General features: G+C 42.5%; 1 protein-coding gene across 3 annotated transcripts in view; it reads left to right on the forward strand.

The window, feature by feature from the left end:
• Positions 1-20536, forward strand: part of LOC126263034 (sialin-like) — a 276453-nt gene that overhangs the window by 205608 nt on the left and 50309 nt on the right. For all 3 annotated transcript variants that reach the window (XR_007546802.1, XM_049960003.1, XM_049960002.1), the window contains one exon: positions 10191-10324. Coding sequence is in view for 2 of the 3 variants with exons in the window: in XM_049960003.1 (XP_049815960.1) it covers positions 10191-10324 (134 nt within the window). In the remaining variant the exon portion in view is untranslated. The remainder of the gene's footprint in view (positions 1-10190; positions 10325-20536) is intronic.

A 20536-nucleotide genomic window follows, 5' to 3' on the forward strand; every position in this document is an offset into this window, starting at 1 on the left:
GACGAAACGTGCAGCCACGAGCGTCGCAGTGGTGTTGGTGCCGGGGTGTGACAGTCCGTGGACACGGTCGAAAGCACTGCGCCGGAATTTCTCCGGGAGGAACGGTCGGTGCGTGCCGGTTGAGGTGTCACACCAAATCTTCCGTGCGGAGCCGGGGACAGGCACCAGCTCCAGTTGCAGGCCGCTGGAAGTGTCGTGACGGAAGCGGTGCAGTTCTTCGTCACTCTCCTGTACTTGGGCCACGTCCTCAAAGTTCACAGGGGGTGAAATAACGGCACACGCTCGGGACAAACAATCGGCGACGATATTGTCTATCCCCGAAATGTGTCGAATGTCAGTCGTGAATTGCGACACGTACTCTAGCTGCTGGAGCTGGCGCGGTGAACACTTAGTGTGGTTGTTCGCGAACGCGTGTGTAATGGGTTTGTGATCGGTGAAAATGATGAACCGTCGGGCTTCGATGGACGGTCGGAAGTATTTCACCGCCGCGTACACCGCAAGCAACTCTCGGTCGTAAGCGCTCCAAGCACGTTGCGAATCGGAAAGCTTTTTGGAGAAAAAACCGAGAGGCTGCCAACTCCCGCCGACGCGCTGTTGTAACACCGCGCCGATGGCGGCCTGGCTGGCGTCCACGACTACAGCTAAGTCCGCGTCATGTACCGGGTGCGCGAGCAGCGTCGCTTCCACGAGATTCCTTTTTGAGTCCGTGAAGCTCTGCTCCATTGCGTCTGTCCAATTCACGAGGGTCTTTCCTTTTGAGGTAGGACCTTGTAACGCCTTAGTCAGCGGCTCTTGCACGGCTGCGGCGTTGGGCAGGTGTCGACGATAAAAGTTCAACATGCCGAGGTAACGTCGTAATTCTTTGTGCGTCTGCGGACGCGGCATGTTCTGTATTGCCTTCACTTTCTCCGGTAGCGGTGTCGATCCGGTGGGCGTAATTAAATGGCCGAGGAACTCAATTTCCGTCACGCCGAACTCGCATTTAGCGGGGTTAATGACGATGTCGGCTTCACTCAGGCGCTGAAAGACAGTCGTTAAGTGGCGGCGGTGGAGTTCGGGCGACTTGGAATACACCAAGATGTCGTCGAGGTACGAGAAGCAAAATGGCAAGCCTCGCAAGACGCCGTCCAGGAACCGCTGCCAAGTCTGGGCAGCATTCCGAAGACCGAAAGTCATAAACAGGCTTTCGAAAAGCCCAAAGGGCGTTACGATGGCTGTTTTTTCGATGTCTTCGGGCGCCACCGGAATTTGGGTGTACGCCTTTGCGCAGTCGATCTTGCTGAACACCGCGCAGCCCGCCAAGGCATAGCTGTAGTCTTGAAGGTGTGGGACTGGGTATCGGTCCGGCACCGTTCGCGAATTAAGGGCGCGATAGTCCCCACACGGGCGCCACGAATTGTCTTTCTTGGGCACTAAATGCAACGCCGATGACCATGGGCTGCTCGATGGTCGCACGATGCCTTGCCGCAGCATGGCCTCGAACTCTGCCTTTGCTGCTGCGAGTCTGTCCGGCGCGAGTCGACGTGGGCGACACGATGTGGGGGGTCCGGGTGTGGTTATTATGTGGTGCACCGTCGAATGTTTGATGTCTCTCGGTGCACCGGCTGGGCGGGTGAGGTCGGGGAATTGTTCCAGAATGTCGGCGTACGGTCCGGGGCACTTCACGGGTTTAACGCTGTAGTATGCAGCCTGCCGGCGCTGTCCCGCTATCTTTAAATTAGTTGTGGCGTCGATGAGCTGGCCGTTTGCGATGTCGGCTAGCAGCCCGTAGTGGCCGAGAAAGTCTGCGCCCAGGATCGGCTCATTGACGTCGGCCACGGTAAAAGTCCACGAGAACGTGCGCCGTAGGCCTAGATCTATATTGCGGCTGTGTGTGCCGTAGGTTTTAATAGCGGAATTGTTCGCCGCTGTAAGGCAGAGTGCCTCGGCCCGCCTGCGGTCTCGTAACATAGAACGGGGGAATATCGAGAGGTCCGAGCCCGTGTCGACGAGGTACCTCACGCCTGCCCCCCGTTCCGCAATAAACAGACGCTTCGATATCATATTGCAGCCGGGTGCGCCTAGGTCCGGTCGCAGCTGGCGTTTGGGTGCGAGCAAGGAGCGCGGCACCTGGTTGCTTCGTTGCCGAAGCGGGCGTGGTACCAGCAGTAGCCGCTTTGTGCGTGCTGTGACGTCTGCGGGGTACCGTTGGAGCGGCTGTTGCTGCGTTGCCGGCTGCGCGAGCCGCGCCGCCTGTCGCCCGGTCTGCTGCCGCTGCGGCGCGTGCTGCCCTCTTGCTGCGAGCGCGCCAACCGGTCGACTTGCGTCGAGAGAGCTGCCACCTGTGCGGTCAAGTTTTGCACTAGCTGGTGCAGGTCGGCATCCGATGCGGGTGCGGGAGGCGCTTGCCGCCACGGAGGTGGGGGGACGGAGTCGTAAGCTGCCGCAGCCGCGGTGCTAGGCGCCGTTGTCAGCGCGTCGTGCACCCTGTCGGCCAAGTTAGCGACGGCGTCCAGCTGCATCTCCGTCTGTGCAGCTATCACTGCCTGCACCTGAGCTGGGAGGCTGCGCACCCAGATAGTGCGTAACAGCGAATCTGGCACCATATCGGACTGCGCGAGGCTCCGCAAGTGGCGCAGGAACTGCAAGGGCCTCCGATCGCCGCATTCCTCTTGCCGCAGCAGTTGGTGCACTCGCTGTTCCTCTGACGACGAAATCCGCCGGATCAGCTCTTCCTTGAGCCGTTTGTAGCTCGACTGCGTCGGCGGGGCGGTGATTATATCCCGCACTTCGGCCGCATAGTTCTGGTCCAGCTGGCTCACTACGTGCCCAAATTTCGCCAGGTCGCAGGTCACGTGGTTGCTCATAAATACCGCCTCGACCTGGCTGAACCACATTACAGGGTCGCGCGGCCAAAAGGGAGGCAGCCTGATCAATGCCCGTCCAGCGCTTGTCGGCGTTCCGGCGGTCGTAGGAGGCGTCGGTGTGGCGGGGATTTGCGCGCCAACATTGTCCTGAGCTGTCTGTGGCTGCGCGGCGTCCGCGCGTGTAGTCCGTGCCTGTAGCTCACTCTCTAGCCTCGTGTTGCGTGCGAGCAGTTCTTCGACGGTCTTTTGTAACTCCTCTAGTGTCGCCATCTTAGTTCAGAGTCGAATCCTCGTACAAGAGGAAAGCACAGAGCGAAAATAACACAAGGGAAACACACGAAAAAAAAAAATAACACAAGGGAAACACACGAAAAAAAATAACACTAAGCAGTCTGCGATTAAAACAAACGCGCACAAAAAACAATACAAAAAAAAGTTAGTTAAAAAAAAAATTACTACGGAGCACTGTTCGGCGCGGGCGTATACGCGCAAGCCTACTCGCGGTTCCACGTCTCTCGTACCGACGAACGTTCGTCACCACGTGTTTTTTTAGCCTCAGATCACGTCGGGGTCACCAGTGAAGCGGGAACGTGTTGTATCCCCGCTTACAGTTACTCATGTGCAGTGAACCGGCATTTATCGCCGCGCCCACGCACTATGCTCATGGGAGAGGCTTTGTGGCAATAAACGGTTAAAGCGGTTTCGAGACTGGACACATTCATTTTTCCTACCTTCACAATAAATGTCACATAACAGTCTTCGCCGATGTTCGTCTACACGGGTGCGTTGCACCGGCGGCACGGCTCGGTCACCGATCCCGGAGGGTGTACACTCCAGTGACGAGCCGTGGCGCGACCGCGTGGACCGAGCGGGGCAAAAGGGCCGCGTCACCGAATGTTCTGCTCCTGGCGCGACCGGAGGCGCCGTAACGTCCGCGAAGAAACGAAGGGCAATTGAACGGCGACTGCGTTTGCGACCGCGCGTACGCATTTACGGCGGAGTCACGTTGACTCGACGCACGTGGTCCGCGGCGGAAGAACTGGGGAGACGTGTGTCGCGTCCCGTCGACTAGCTCGCACTGGGGGCAGCTTTGTTCCCGTGCGGTCCGGTGGGCGACGCACCGTTGCCGGAATTCCGCGTAACGGTACAGCTGCCCCTGCTTGTGTCGGCAGTGCCGTAGTTCAGCCCCTCGTGCGTTGGACGGTGCTGCCGCCACACACCTTATGTTTACAAAATTATTCTTGTCATTAGTATCAACTCTGTATAGTTTTTCACAATGGGTTGACTGCATAGTTATGCCATTCTTTCATTGCCCTATTATTGAGTCCTTATTCTTGATATCCTAGTGTTGGCATTACACTGTCAGGCTAAGGGTCCTAGTTTTTTGCAAACATAACATCTCAGAGGTCTAATAACACTGCTCTAAATGTTCTTGAAGGCTGCGTTGAAGACATACAGTCAGTCATATGCTTCCAATTTCCCATTGATGATCTCTGCATTGTCTTTCATCTATCCTTCTCGGCAATGATGGAGGCACAGGTGTCTGTTCATCTGGTCTCTGCAACTCGGCTACATGGCATCTATTTTTCTGATGTGTCTTTTCACGGTGCAGTTCCTTGGGTAATGGCCTCCTCATTTAGATATAAAACTGTAACGACTTGGATAACTGGATTTGCCAAAATTTTCCTTTCAAGAGGCATGGCAACTGAGGCCTCTTCTTTTAATGGCAAATCCACAGCTTGGGCTAACTTTAAATCCTCACCTCTTACCCTCGTAACTGCTTTAACCCTCTCATCTCTGATTCCCTGTATGAATACTGCTCATGCCAGCTTCCCAATTGGAGCCTGGCTTCCTGGAGTGTCCGATTCCATAATTACTTCCTGGATGGCTTCCTGTAATTTGTGGTGCAGCGTGTCAGGGAGACTTGCCCATATGGGCATACTTTTAGACCTACTCTGTCTACTAGACAATAATAGATACACATGGTAATCCAAAGTCCATTTTCACTCATGGTTCTCCAATAGAATTTCCTTGACATCTGTCCAAGTTGTGGTCAAATCACGTACAAGAAGCTTACTTTGTGCTGCTTCCACAGTCCTAGTTTTAACAAATTTTAGCATGACACTGTGTCTGTGACTTGGCATTAGTTCAAATGTTAAGTCACAGTTTCTACAAATTAAGTTCATCTTTAGTCCCATCAAAAGCTCTAGCTTAAATGCATCAGACAAGACTGCTTGATTGGTGGGGACCTCACTACCCTCTCCTTTCATATTAGGGGATTTTTTGTCCTTTCTCAAAGCCATAGGCCACGTTTCTAATTCTGTGCCACTACTCTTCAAATCACACTTAAGTGCCTGGCAGAGAGTTTTTCAAACCACCCTCAGTCTTTGTGAATGTGCTGTTGAATCAGGTGTCGGTATCCCTGACCTCAGACAGTGTAGCCGCTGTGAACGCATCCTCCACTGTTAACTGCAGTGGGCTGCTAGTGGCTGTCTCATAATTCTTTAACACTGGATGACAGACTATTTCCCTAGTTCTTCTTCCTTCCTTCTTCTTGCTTTGTTCCTGCTTTACACTAAAAAGGGCTGCTCTACCTGTTTGCTGTTGCTGATCTGCCTTGAAAGCTTAAGCTGATTTGTCTTAAGACTAGGCTCGCTGGATCTCCTCAGAGAAAACCCTGCCTTCAATATTATGGAAAGATAGATTGCTACTCATCATAAACATGACACATTGAGTTGCAGACAGGGACAATGAAAAGATTGATTAGTCTGCCCACCCAGCACTTCCTGTTCAAGTCCTGTCACAGACTTATCCTACCCCATCAGAGGCCAAGTCACCTGTGAAAGCAATCATGTAAGGTATTTAAGACTATGAATCGTGAAAGGTGCCAGTAATTGTTGCTGTAATCGAAACCTTAGGTTCAGTTATGCAACATAATGGAAGTGACACCCAGATATAAGTACATATAGGTAAATACACAATAGAAACAACTAACCACAAAACATAAGATTCAAAATAAACACATCAGCTTTACATATATTTTCATAAAGTTGAAGTACACTCAAATGACTTGTTTCAATTTTAATATGTTTAATGACATTCACTACCACTCTATCACTAAGTGTACAAAGTGTTGTATTGGATCTCCACATAAAAATTTCTATTACTTTATTAATTGGTACAGTCAAATTAGTTTTCACTACACATACGAGTTTCTCAAAGGATTTTCTTTTTTTTTTTAAAACCTGTTGTCCACTTTTCGCAAGTCTGTCAAGATGTTGTTGTGGTGATGTTACTATTAGATTCCTTACCAGCTTGATTCAAGGGAGAATAGCTTGAATCCGGATTTACATACAATTTCATTTCCCTCTTTTTGTGTCTCCACCATGGAGAACTGTTGATATGTTTTATCGTCCGAGTTGAATAAAATTGAGCAATCATATAAACCGGTTGTTCGTCCTCGATCCATGAAGAGGATGTAATGGCATTGTTTTTTTGAACTGAAATACTGCAATAAATTTCTTCAGCCTTGTTCATTGGATGTGTTAAAGACTGTTGTATATTCTGACTTCCCAACTCAGTGAAGTATGTTCTGAAGTAACATCTGCACCATCCATTTCGTCTGTTACACAGTGGATGACATGAATGTGCTCTGAGTTGGTTTCTGATTTCTCGGCAAGGATGAAGAGAAATCTGTTTCTTTGATTTTGTTTGCAAAAGAATCTAATGCAATTTGTGATGTCTTTATAACACTTCGAGTATGGGCTTTGGATGAACACAGAGTGTGTCCCATCCAATTCTCTAAATTGGATACACAAGTAATTAATGATGTTGTTTGAGGTGATTTTTCCCATTCCCCGTTCAATTTGCTGTAAAGTTTGTAAGTATTCAATATTTTTTTTTCCTCTTCCAAGGTGAGAACATAACCATTTCTATAGAAACTTCCAACACTTTAGTAGTGAGTTTCTTAATTCATATGACCACACACCAAATCGGCAAAAGTGACTGGCACTGTCTATCGCAATCTAACTTGCAAAGCTTACTGTTAATATTCATACCTAGATCTTTTTTTTTTTTTATTTTTCTGTCAACCCTTCATGATTTGGCAATTACAATATAATCTAACTAAAATTCCCAGCCTGTGATAGGAAAGCCTTGTGGAAGACTATCAGTTGCTGAGTTGCTGGAATGTGTCATCAAATGTGAAAGCAACCTGGTATAAAGCAGTACAGAAAAGTTCTGACCGACTCAATACTTTACAATATCAATTTAGCAGATTGATCCATGTGTCCATCTTTTAAAAGTTTAATTGACAGTGAAATTTTGCAAGTTGTCAGGCAGAAGCTGTCAAGTATAAAAAGAACATCTCCCAGATATATCACACAAGCATATTTTCTAAATCCGGATGATTGAGCCATATGCAGGCATAAGACACATTGCTGTTAATTGGATTGCAGGACAAACAACAAACAGTAAACTGACAAAAGAAGATAAAAACAAGGAAGATTTTTGGCTGTATATCACTACTCAACATCACAACTTAACGAAAACCAAAATAAGTAAGGAAAAGTTCACAAACTTCTTAAAGCTTACATTCTGGTAACAAACAAGTGACGAACTGAACACAACTAGAAGAAAGGAAAACTGAATCAAGCAGCGGAAAGTCCAGGTTGGATTATCAATAATATTATGAAAAGGATAGAGTGCTACTTACTGTAAAGAGTAGGACTTTTGAGAAGTCCTACATGGTTAACTTTGGGGATAGGTCTTATTGTGAGTTGCAATTTATCCTTTCCATAATACTGTTGAAAACTTAATAAAAGTTAATAGAAAAAAGCAAAGAAGAATGTATTTAAATTATAGCCGGCCGCAATGGCCGGGCAGTTCTAGACGCTACAGTCTGGAACCGCTTGACCGATATGGCCGCAGGTTTGAATCCTGCCTCGGGCATGGATGTGTGTGATGTCCTTAGGCTAGTTATGTTTAAGTAGTTCTAGGTTCTAGGGGACTGATGACCTCAGATAGTGCTCAAAGCCATTTGAACCATTTTTTGTATTTAAATTATAATTTATTCAAAGCTTTTGAAGTAGATAACTCCTGGCTGGTTTTTATTGCTAACAATAAAAATCAGTTTCAACTGAACTGTGATTTGCAAAATCACAATAAAAGATAAAAATATTTGTCATATTAACTTGCCGCCTTGTCCAAAGTTGAGTATGAACTTAGGCCTGCATACTTTGGTGGCAAGATATTCAACAAACATCCATCCATGTAGCATGAATTTGGAATCCTAACCAATTGAAGAAAAAATTAGAAACATATCTCATTAGCCACTGTTTCCACAATTTACCTGTACATCTAGATTTAGAGACTGAAAAGTTCTGTTACTTACATGACGAGATTGTTGTAAAGCTGCATGACAAGCAGTAATTTACGGGTACTGTAAAGAGTTTCAGGTACACATTTTCTTTGAAAAATACCATTATAGTCAAGCAAATATTAAGCTGTCAATAGCAGATAAACAGCAGACATATAGAATAATTGAGGAGGTGCAGCAGCTTTTATTCAGAATATCAGCTTTCTTTATAATTTACTCAATTAAATTTTGATGGCATTAGAGTAAATAGCATAAAATGATAAATTTATTTTTATGAAAAACAACAAAATTGCATCATGGCAGTGGTCCACATCACACTGTAGTGTAGGTCTGCCTATAACTGGCTGGGTAAGTCAGTTCATAAGTGGGGGAAGACAAGATCTTGCATAAAAATGTGTATTCCAACCATATATTAAAAGTGTTTTAAAAGTTATTAGGAAAGCTAGTTTATTCATTTATGTATATTTAAATCAATGACACCCACCTGTTCATCATTTTGCCCGTGCCGAGAATTCTGCATCATGAGGTTCAAAGCATATAAGAGGAATTTGCGCAAGCAGTGAAGGGGTGATCCTGTATCAGCATTTTCGTAATCAGCTCTGTGCACAATGGAACTAATGAGAAGAAGTATGTAACTTTAAATGATGAATATTGATCTTAAATGTATTGACATAGAAGGTCTATATATTAGTACCAGTTAAAGTTCATCCAGGATATGTGCACCTTCCAATTTTTTTCAATGGTTCTTTTCAAATAATTTTTTTTAATTATTCAAGCAGCAGTTATAAATCAGTTTACATTATTTTGTCCCCCCACCCAGATGCAGCTATCCAACAGGACATGGCAGAGGACATAAGTCCCTGGAATGGAGGACATCTGGTGGCACTTGTCCAGCCAGCTGTTGTCATCCTTGTTGTGATTGAGGCAGTTTGCCCTGTACATGTGTACCCCCATGATGCTTCAGTGTCTGAGGGGTTACTGATACCTTTAGGCGAACATTGGATACGTGGCAACATGCAGATAATTTCTTGGGCTTGATATTTCTACATTTACTCCATCATGGTATTTGTGATTAATGGTAAATGTCAGTTTAGGGTGAGCAGTCATGATCATAATATTAGGAGTAAAAGTGATGTTCATATACACTATGCATCCCTTTCTAAAGTTCATAATGGAATTTTATATTCTGATGGAAAGGTCCTTAACAGGTACCAAAGAGACACCAGGAAGAAAATTGTATATGTCTAGAAATTAGGAAACAAAGTAGAATAGAGCTACATTAACTACTCTTTCTATAATTAATCACAATATCTGGATCCGGAGATGTAACACTAATTTTCAGAGTAAATAGATGTTTAAGTTGTCTGGTATACAGGGTGGAGAAAAATTGTGTCACAATATTTTAATCCTGGATAGCTGATGCCAGTAGGAAACAAAATTAGTAATGTTGTTTAGGTTGACACTGCACCATTTTTAAACTATGGAAACTTGGCACCACGCAGTCCAGTTGGCTGTGAGCTTGTCCTGTTGCCGTTCGTAAGTTGACGGGCAGCGCTATGATTGTCGGTTCACACATACAAACGTCCCTCATCCCGTCACTGACCCAATGTAATATGCACACACGTCGAATAGGTCTTGCTGTTTGTCCCACGGCCAATCGGAGTGCATGGCGCCAAGTTTCCATAGTTTAAAAATGATGTGTTGTCGATGTACACAACATTAGTCATTTTGCTTTCTACTGGCATCAGTAATCCAAGGTTAAAATTTCATGACACAATTTTCCTCCACCCTGTATAGACAATCAGTAGTGGTTTTTGAAATGTGTAAAGTTACATAAATGCTTAGCTTGAAGTATTAGATTAAAACAACAACAGAATGTATGAATGACTGAGTGAATGAATGGAGAAGTTAGTGTATAATGTCCTCAAAAGATCTACTATTTGAATACTTCATATTCTCCTTTGCAGAAACATTAAACTTCAACATCGAAGAAAGTGGGATCATGTCAGCACTGCCATCATTGTTGATGGTGTTCATATTGCCACTGGCGGGATTCTCAGCTGACTGGCTGATCAACAGAAAGCTCCTCACCATTGGCCAGGTACCATACTGAGAGATGTGCAGCTAAGCACATCACTGATAGCTCTGTCATAACTACAGCAGCTGTCTTGTAGCATCAACATTAATTTTAACATTCATATATTACACCATATTTCTATAGACCTCATCATGAAGAAGAGGACGTTCTGGAAGGATGGATAAGTCAAGGTATCCACAGGACAAGGAGCTGTTAAAATTACTTTTGCATTTTGCATTAACAAGTAACTATCATTAAACTGCTATAAACTATTTGTACTAATGCCGACTGAAGTTCACATCATAAAATTAGCAAAAAATCTGAGGTTTTTAAAAAGGCTGCTGCTTCCTATTTATAGTAAACTGCTACGGTTTGTAAGAGGGGTTACCGATACCTTTAGGCGAATGTTGGACACGTGGCAATATGCAGATAATTTCTTGGGCTTGATACTTCTACATTTACTCCAGTGTGACACTGTCACATAATAACACAGACATCACAGTCACAGCACTGTGTCATTTGCTGAACATACGTATTGTGTGGAATTTTGCGAAGAATTTTCCTACAAAAGGAGAGGGAACGGATTTGGAAATATAATCATAAGTGCCAGTACGTCCGCCCCCAGTAGCTGAGTTTGCAGCATGACAGAATGTCGATCCTAAGGGCCCGGGTTCGATTCCCGGCTGGGTCGGAGATTTTCTTCGCTCAGGGACTGTGTGTTGTGTTGTTCTAATCATCATCATTTCATCCCCATTGACGCGCAAGTCGCCGAAGTGGCGTCAAATCGAAAGACTTGCAACCAGTAACGGTCTACCCGTTGGGAGGCCCTAGACACATGACATTTACATTTATTTAGTGGCAATACAGTATGTTGCCATAGCTCTTAAAACCATGACTGTGAATGTATGAGACTCTGAAACTAATAAGTATATCAGTAACAAACAAATTAAGTTAGTTTGTTACAAACAAAAAATATAAATATTAATGCTATACCCCAAAACGAATCATTAACAGAGAAACAGTGACAGTTCTGTACTGGTGATTGTGATAATATTTTACTGTATGAAAAGCTGGATTTAGTATTATAAAATAAGATGTTTGAGTAATGCAGTGTGGAAATGGCAGGAGGAAATAGAGCAAGAGTTTTAATATTGTGTGATGTGTGATGATTCTGGTGGTTTAACAGTTAAAAAGTTGAATTGAATTTTATATCAATGAATGAATTTTCAAAAGAACATTTAAATGTTTGTGCTATTTAAAATGTTAAGCATACGAGCACAGAGAGTTTTTTTTTGGGGTCTTTTGCTGGACACCTACCTGGTAGGATTGTTTAGGTTGCAAAGTGCCACATGTGTATGCTGTGCTGAATAAGGCAATTTTGGGAGTTAATATTTTGACTTTTAAAGTGAGAGTTAGAAATTTGAGTGCTTTTCATTCACTATTTGACATATTGGTTGTCAGTTTCCTTTTTTGTACACAACATAGCATTTTAGGTTCTACATCTAAATCTACATCTATATTTTGCAAACCACCATGAGGTGCATGGCAGATGGTATGTCCCATTGTACCAGTTACTAGGGTTTCTCCCTGCTCCATTCACATATGGTGTGCAGAAAGAATGATTGTTTGAATGCCTCTGTGCATGCAGTAATTATTCTAATCTTATCCTCAAGATCCCTATGTGAGCGATACATAGAGGGTTGTAGTGTATGGCTAGAGTAATCATTGAAAGCCAGTTCTTGAAACTTTGTTAATAGACTTTCTTGAGATAGTTTATGTCTGTCTTCAAGAGTCTTTCACTTCAGTTCCTTCAGTATACCTGTGACGCTCTCCCGTGAATTAAACAAACTTGTGACCATTCATGCTGCCCTTCTATGTACATGTTCAGTATCCCCTGTTAATCCTATCTGGCACAGGTCCCACACACTTGAGCAACATTCTAGAAAAGGTGCTTCCCCAGTATTCTAGCAATAAACTGAAGTCTGCCACCTGTTTTACCCATGACTAGATCCATGTGATCATCCCATTTCATATCCCTACAAAGCATTACGCCAAGGTATTCATATGAGTTGGCTGATTCCAGTGGTGACTCATTGATATTATAGTCATAGGATACTACATTTTTTTCGTTTTGTGAAGTGCAAAATTTTACATTTCTGAACACTTAGAGCAAGTTGTCAATCTCTGCACCATGTTGAAATGTTATCAAAGTCTGACTGAATATTTATCCAGCTCCTCTCAGATAGTACCTCATTATAGATAACTGCATCATCTGCAATAAGTCTGATTTTACTATTAATATTGTCTGCGTGGTCATCAATATACTACATGGACAGCAAGGGCCCCAACACACTTTTCAGGAGTACACCCAAAGTTACACCGGCCGTAGTGGCCGTGCGGTTCTAGGCGCTACAGTCTGGAGTCGAGCGACTGCTACGGTTGCAGGTTCAAATCCTGCCTCGGGCATGGATGTGTGTGATGTCCTTAGGTTAGTTAGGTTTAATTAGTTCTAAGTTCTAGGCAACTGATGACCTCAGAAGTTAAGTCGCATAGTGCTCAGAGCCATTTGAACCAACCCAAAGTTACTTCTACATCTGACGATATCTCTCCATCCAAGATAACATGCTGTGTTCTCCCTATCAAAAAGTCCTTAAGCCAGTCATAAATTTCACTTCAAACCCCATATGATTGTACTTTTGACAATAAGTGTGGATGTGGTATTGAGTAATGCTTTTCAGAAATCAAGAAACATTGCATCGAACTTGATCCAAAGCTTTCAGTATGTCATATGAGAAAAGTACCAGGTGGATTTCATAGCATCATTGTTTTAAAAATCCATGCTGGTTGACAGTGAGGAGGTCATTCTGTTCAAGGTAATTCTTTTCAAGATACCTCATTATGTTTGAGCTCAGAATATGTTCTAAGATTCTACAGTAAATCAGTGTCAAGGATATTGGACAGAAGTCCTGTCAATGACTTCTACTACCCTTCTTGTAGACGGGTGTGACCTGTGCCTTTTTCCAAGGACTGGGCATGGTTTTTTGTTCAAGGGATCCACAGTAGATTATACAAGGGTATTTCGGAAAGTAAAGATACACCGTACGCCAGAGGAATAGAAGAGTTTTGGCGAGCAAGTTGGCAACACTGTTGCTAACCTTGAACCGTTAGCTTTCTCTTCGCAGTCGTTCAGCAGTTGAATGTTGCTTCTGGTTGGAGTAGGTTGTGTTTAAAATGGCTGCGCCAATTCAGAATCCCGCCAAATGTGAAGTGTGCTCTGTCATACGTTTTCTTCATGCAAAAGGTTAGCGACCAGCGGATATTCACAAAGAAATTGTTTCTGTTTACGGGAACGTTATGAATCAACAAAATGTAATGAAATGATGTCATCATTTCTCTGAAAGTAGGACCGATGTTCATGACGAACAAAGCACAGGTCGGACATCTGTGATCTCTGATGCCCTTCTTCAGAGAACGGAGGAATCAATTCGTGCGAATAGACGTCTCACATTGAAAGAATTGCTTCAGATCATACCGGACGTGTCAATGACAACTCTTTATGATGTTGTGACTGTCAAGTTAGGGTACAGGAAATTGTGTGCGCGCTGGGTTCCAAAACTGTTAACGGAAGAACACAGAAAGAAAAGGATGGGCCTTTGTGACAGGTGACGAGACGTGGGTTTATCACCATACACCTGAATCCAAGCAAAAATCAATGCAATGGCACCATTCAAATCCACCAAAAGCCAAGAAATGCAAAACGTCGATTTCAGCGAAGAAAATCATGGCTTCTGTTTTTTGGGACAGACAAGGCAGTCTTCTGTTGGAATTTATGCCTCCTGGAATGACAATTAATGCTGCTGCATATTGCCAGACTTTGCAAAGTCTTCGAAGGGCAATTCAAAACAAATGCAGGGGAATGCTGACAGGTGGAGTCCGCGTGCTTCATGACAACGCTCGGCCTCACACAGCGCTTGTAACCAAAGCACTACTCAAACAATTCAAATGGGACGTATAGGACCATCCGCCATACAGCCCAGACCTTGCACCCACCTACTTCCATGTCTTCCGTTACCTGAAGTCACATCTTGGTGGAAAATCATTTCACAATGATGAAGAGATCAATGATGAAGTTGAAATGTGGTTCCGACAACAAGCGGCAACCTTCTATGACTGTGGGATACAAAATCTTGTGCACCGACTTAACAAATGTTTGGATAACGGGGGTGATTATGTCAAAAAATAACAAATAATCCAGTTAATAAGATGTAACTGACGTTTTGTAAATAAATGTTCTATTTAAGGACTGCGAGTCATTGTATCTTTACTTTTCGAAATGCCCTCATAGTTAGAAGAGGGACTAACTCAGCTGCAAATACAGTATCTAATCTGACAGGGATTCCATTAGGGTCTGGAGCTTTTTTCAGTTTTAAAGATTTCAGCTGTTTCTCAACACCACTGATACTAATACTTATTTCATTCTTCTTTTCATTGGTATGAGGATTAAATTGGGGCAATTCTCCTGTGTTTTCCTTTGTAAAGGAACATTTGGGAATGGAGTTAAGCATTTCAGCTTTTGCTTTGCTACCCTCAATTTCAGTTCCTGCCTCATTCGCAAGGGACTGGACATCAACTTTTGTGCCACTAACAGCCTTTACATATGACCAGAATTTCTTTGGGTTTTGTGAAAAAACTTAGACAATATTTTGTTCCGCTATGATAATGTTGAGGATTTCAAGTTACATTGGTTTCTGTATACACTTCAGCCCAGCTTGGGTGTCATTTCCCATCACAGCCCCAGTCCTCCCACCACCCCCAAGAACCAGCCACAGAGGAGTGTCCCCTTCATCCCCTAGTACCACCGCAGACTGGAACAACTGAACCACATCCTTCACCAGGGCTTTGATTACCTATCATCATGTCCTAAAATGAGGGACATCCTACCCGAGATACTTCCCACTCTTCCTAAAGTGGTGTTGCCCACCCAACCTCCACAACATCCTAGTCCATTCCTATGCAACTCATGATCCCAACCAACTGCTACAAGGATCATATGCTGGAGTTGGTGGTCATATGTGCGTTAGGTGTGCTTGCTTTTGTGAGTGTGTGAATGTGGTGTGTGTGTGTGTGTGTGTGTGTGTGTGTGTGTTTCTTTTACTGACAAAGACTATGGCCAAAAGTTATATGTGAGTGCCTTTTTACAACAAGCTACAAACATCAAATATGCAAATATAAAGGTGCATATATTAATTCCTAGAGCTATAAGTTGATCATTGCTTGATATTTGTCCATTTGTTTTGTTGTATATTATTATTGCTTGGTTGTGCTGAATAAATACTGTACTTACTTCATCTGCATTTCCCCAGAATATCGTAAGATTTTTAAATGCATTTAATTATCTATCTTTAATAAATTATAAGGTAGAATTGTTTACCAATGTACTGTCTATGACTTATTCGCTCTGACACCTCCTTCTTTGTCGTTGTCTACACTAATCCTCATTACAAGTGGTTCTTCTCATCCTGGGCCCTAAGAGACCTGTCTTCCTTTCATGACCTTCCCCACTTTTTCCCTCCTTTCTTACCAAGGAAATAATGAATAGTTTCGAAAGCTTGGATAATGTCATCACTTTTACTTTGAAGTGTGTCTGTTGGTAGAACTAAACATTTTGATTTCTTAAGACAGGTACTGGCTGTCAGTTCTGTCTCATAATTTATTAGTTCTCATGATGGAATTTATCCATATTTAAGCATTCTCATGCAATTTACATAATCCTTTTGTATGTAACAAGAAAAGTAACCACTTTCCAGATACTTGAAACATCGATTTGTAATTTTCTTCTTTAGAACTAATGAACACAAAAAACACACACACATATAGCTACATTGTGGTAATGTAGGATGATGACAATCTAGTTAGCCAGAACAATGCAGCCTTACGTATATGTCTGATTGTATTTTGTGTTAGTTAGCTCTGAAGAAAGATGTTGCTCCAAAGCTCAGTTATGTATTCAACATGATACACAACATCAAGTAGTACATCACCAGCACCGACATTTTTACCTGCAGGAGCTTTTGCTAACAACTCTCTGAATCCTGTTTCATATAAAAGGTAAATTCACTCAAGAAAAGTAAAAAATACAAGACAAAATTGCCAGGCAATACTTACCTTCCAGAGGTGAAATGTTCAGTTCTGCCAATAAACACAAATAAATATCATCCTTCTCATTCTTGATGGTGTCTGTAGAACACAATAAATGAATGGAAGTAAATGTGAATCCACCAGTAAAATATCAACAAAGAGCAGTTGTTTTATATAACTGTGGAAGCAGCAGCTGTTTTCAGAACAGTGGCTATCTAACTAATTTACTAGGCAGCAGTATAGTAATAGTTTATTTTTAAAGCAGAGCACATATTACGTTTGTTAGAGTGGTACTATACAACCCACACAGTGAAGGTAATTGATGGCCAACTACTCTGTAACATAATTTATTGGTTTCCTTGACTGAATTTTCCTTTGATAAAATTTTATTTCACTAATTTAAGTACCAATAGGTGCTGGTTTTCAGACCATTATATGTGCAACAGAATCTACATTACTTAAGGCACTAAAACTAACTGTCAGAGTTGATTCTTGCTAGCTACATTCATACAGCATGGAAAAAATTACTGTTTATGAATTATAAATGTCACCATCATTCCCAAATGACATGGTACTCTTACTATTGTTTTCACTAAGTTGGAAGACTAAACCAGTGTTTCAGATTTCTACAATCAGTCTAACTACAAGCAAGCAGAACTAACATTTGCCCCCTATTGCAGGCACTGGCTTTTGCAGTCTGTCTTGAAATTGATTATAAATCGTTACAGCTCATCTTAAATAGCATAATGCTTTACATTATAAACTGATGAAGTTAAGACCTTTGGATAAAAGAAATTTCACACTCCACAGTTCTGTTCTACAGAGCAAAAAGTCGCAACAACCAGTTGGGAAACCTACATTGTGCTTAATGCTGAAAGCCAGAAACCTAACAATGCAACATTCAGCAAGAAAGAACAAGAAAACTGGTACATTTGAATACACTAAACACTGAAGCATGGATGAAAACCACACAGAAATATGTTAAAACAGATAACAGATGTACTGCAAGGATACACACTGTTCCTGAACTTAAAATTAGTGGAAACAACAGAAAACAGGAACTCAAAAATACTAATATTTGTAAGAATTTGGGAGTGCTCTAGTTATTCTTTGGTGGGAGTTAATTTTTTAAGCAGGTTTTATTAACAGTGTAAAACAAGTAATCTGTTGATTGTGCTGCAACTTCATATTAATGTACAACAGACCATAGTAGAGTGAAACACTTGTGCCAGTTTGTACAGTATAAAATCTAGTTTAATAAAATATAATTCTGTCAGATGTGTTCTTTAAAAGCTCAAACATACATACAATTTTATGTCAGTAACCCTTGCTTTAAAAATACAGCACAATCATATGCATATAATTCTAAATAGTGCAATAATTTTTAATTTATAACTGTATACAGTTAATATTCCCCAAAACAATAAGCAGTATGGAGTGCCCCTGACAGTGTCAAGCCCATAACATGTTCTACAAGTGTTGTATGGATATAAACTGCCTCTGTTTATAATATACTTTAAGTTTTGTTTATTTTTTTCTCACCAACTGTTTTTGCATCCCTTCATTTCTAACTATTACCTGTTTAGGTCTAGGGAGCTTTCCAGTTTTGGGATGGTCTATTGTAATTGTGAGTTGCTGTAATGTGTATGAATTACATTTCCTTTGGATACTTCCAATGAATCACTGTCTGACACATGTTTTCCTTGCAGCTGTTTATTCCACTTCAGATCATTCTGGATACACTTCTAAACGTTTTACGGGTGCTACTGTTTCCAATGATGATTAACAATTGAGTAACTGGACAGTAATGACTATTACTGTCTATTTATGCACAATATATTAAATTTATTTAGATATAAGATGAACTGCCAGTCCATTTTCTAAATGTCAATCGCTATCTACTATTGGTAACAGGCAACTAATGCTCCTCCTCCATTTGCTGCTGTGCTCTGCCATGACTCACATTCTTCCACATCAACCAAGTCATAGACTTTCCTGCACCTACGTACACTATTAACAGTTTGCTATGTTTGTGTGTATGTATTTTCATCTGAAACAAATAACTGAGACTGGAACTGGTGTAGCTCTAAAGAAAGGGCCATTCTGGCACTCTTCCAATATGATTTAAGAAAACAGAAAACTAAGTTCAGGATAAGTTTATCCATTCGTGAATAGTAGTTATTAATTACAGTGTGCAAAATTGTACCCCTGCCACAATGCCCTATATTAAACACTATCAGTTTTGGAGGAGTAATCCTTTAATACTAGGCTTTTTAACTTGTAAGTTACCCCATATGTCCAAAACATTTTAAAGCTGGATTAATACAAAAACTGAAAAACATTAAGGTGGTGGCTTTCCATGCTTATGTTATTCTATATACCCTCCACACACTTAGGTACAATGCACAGTACATTCATACAATCATGTGAAACTGTAAGAGAAAAGTCCTCCTTTGAAATGTTGTTCAACTCATGCATCACATTTGCACTGTCTTCAGTTTTGGCAAACCATCACAGAATCATTCTGCACTTTGTCATTTTGTGGTAGGTTTGTGTTGATAATGTGGGAGTTTGTTAACTCCTCACTTGTGTTGCGAGAGACTATCATGTAAGCTGATTGCTGAGGGGTAGGCATGTCCAGGACAAAGGAGAGAAAACATTTCAAACAGATTGGCATACAGTCATGTATTGAAATAATACCTATCTGCTACAGAGAGGCCATATAACAAAATAACTTATGGGAATGCCCATGACAGTACGTCAGCAGGAGATAATACAAAATGCAGAGGGAAACACAGTACACAATGATCCAGCTACTGTGTGCCAGTCCAGGTATATCTCACCACTAATGAGCTGAAATGGGGCAGACGTAAAAGTTCCCTGTATTAGAATCAGGAAAAAAATCCATACATTACATGGACATGTACCTACAACATGTGTCTACACATGCTAAACATGAAGTACCATACTTTTGATCCCAGCACCATTATATGGTGGTTAAGTTTGCATGAAATTTACATTTATACCAATAAAACATGGTGTTATATTCCAAATTTAGTGACACTAAATAGTACATCCATTTGAAAATCAGTTCTAACAAAGGAATGCTAATACAGGCAATGCCGATTCACCTGCATGTAGGTAGGTGACTTATGGAAAGTTACATGAGGACTCGAGAGCATGCTCATGTGTGCACACACATTGCACCATTTAGCAGGCCTTGGGGGGTGCTGGGCTGCCATCCTTACTAATAACAATGTTGGCTGTAATCAACAAGTGACGCTCATTGTCACACCCAGAATAACTGTCCGGCTAAGGAGCCGCACATTTCTGGTTATTTAAAAGAGGTAGGCACACTCACACTCTATGATAATGCAAGTAGCCTGCAGTGCTGGAGACTTACCAGTGCAGTGCTGGAGACTTACCAGTAGGAGGTCTTCTGAATGCTCATATGCCTATATGGGAGCACTGTACAGCAAGCCATTAAGTTCCTCTGTTGCATGACTACACACTGCACAAAATACTGAACGACAGTGTTCAATGTGTTGCATGCTCAGCGTCTGCACAGGAAGTGTCTGTCATGGGATAAAAACTTACAGTCTCACTACTTCCTGGAGAAATCCACCTTCTGCAAATAGGTGACCACACTGCACTAGGGTGCTCACTACACACGAACAGCTTTGCTTGTGCTCACATGTCTTCTGCTGTAGCCCTTCATCATCTGCTTGAGGAGACAAGTGAATAGATGTGAATGCTGGTGAGCCCATTGCCACACAGTCCCTCCCCCCGCTCCCCCCCCCTCCCCACTCCCTGCAAGAGAGAAATGATGGGTTTTAGGTCAAAGGGCTGCTCGAATCATCAAACTGGGGTTACAGCAACAGTGGAGCCAGAGTCGGCAGTGAAAGCCTGTTGGCTGGTGTTGCAGCAATGGATGTGGCAACATCATATGCAGTAGCCCCAAGTGGGGGCAATGGCACATGAGGGACATGGACACTGGGATGTGACAGGCCATATAAGTCGTCGAAAGCTGGTTTGCGGAAGTTGGAGGAAGGTAGGGACAGATACGGTCTGCCAAACCATCTGGATGGTCAGGTCTGT

Source organism: Schistocerca nitens, chromosome 6 (genome assembly GCF_023898315.1).
Source record: "Schistocerca nitens isolate TAMUIC-IGC-003100 chromosome 6, iqSchNite1.1, whole genome shotgun sequence".
Lineage (NCBI taxonomy): Eukaryota > Metazoa > Arthropoda > Insecta > Orthoptera > Acrididae > Schistocerca > Schistocerca nitens.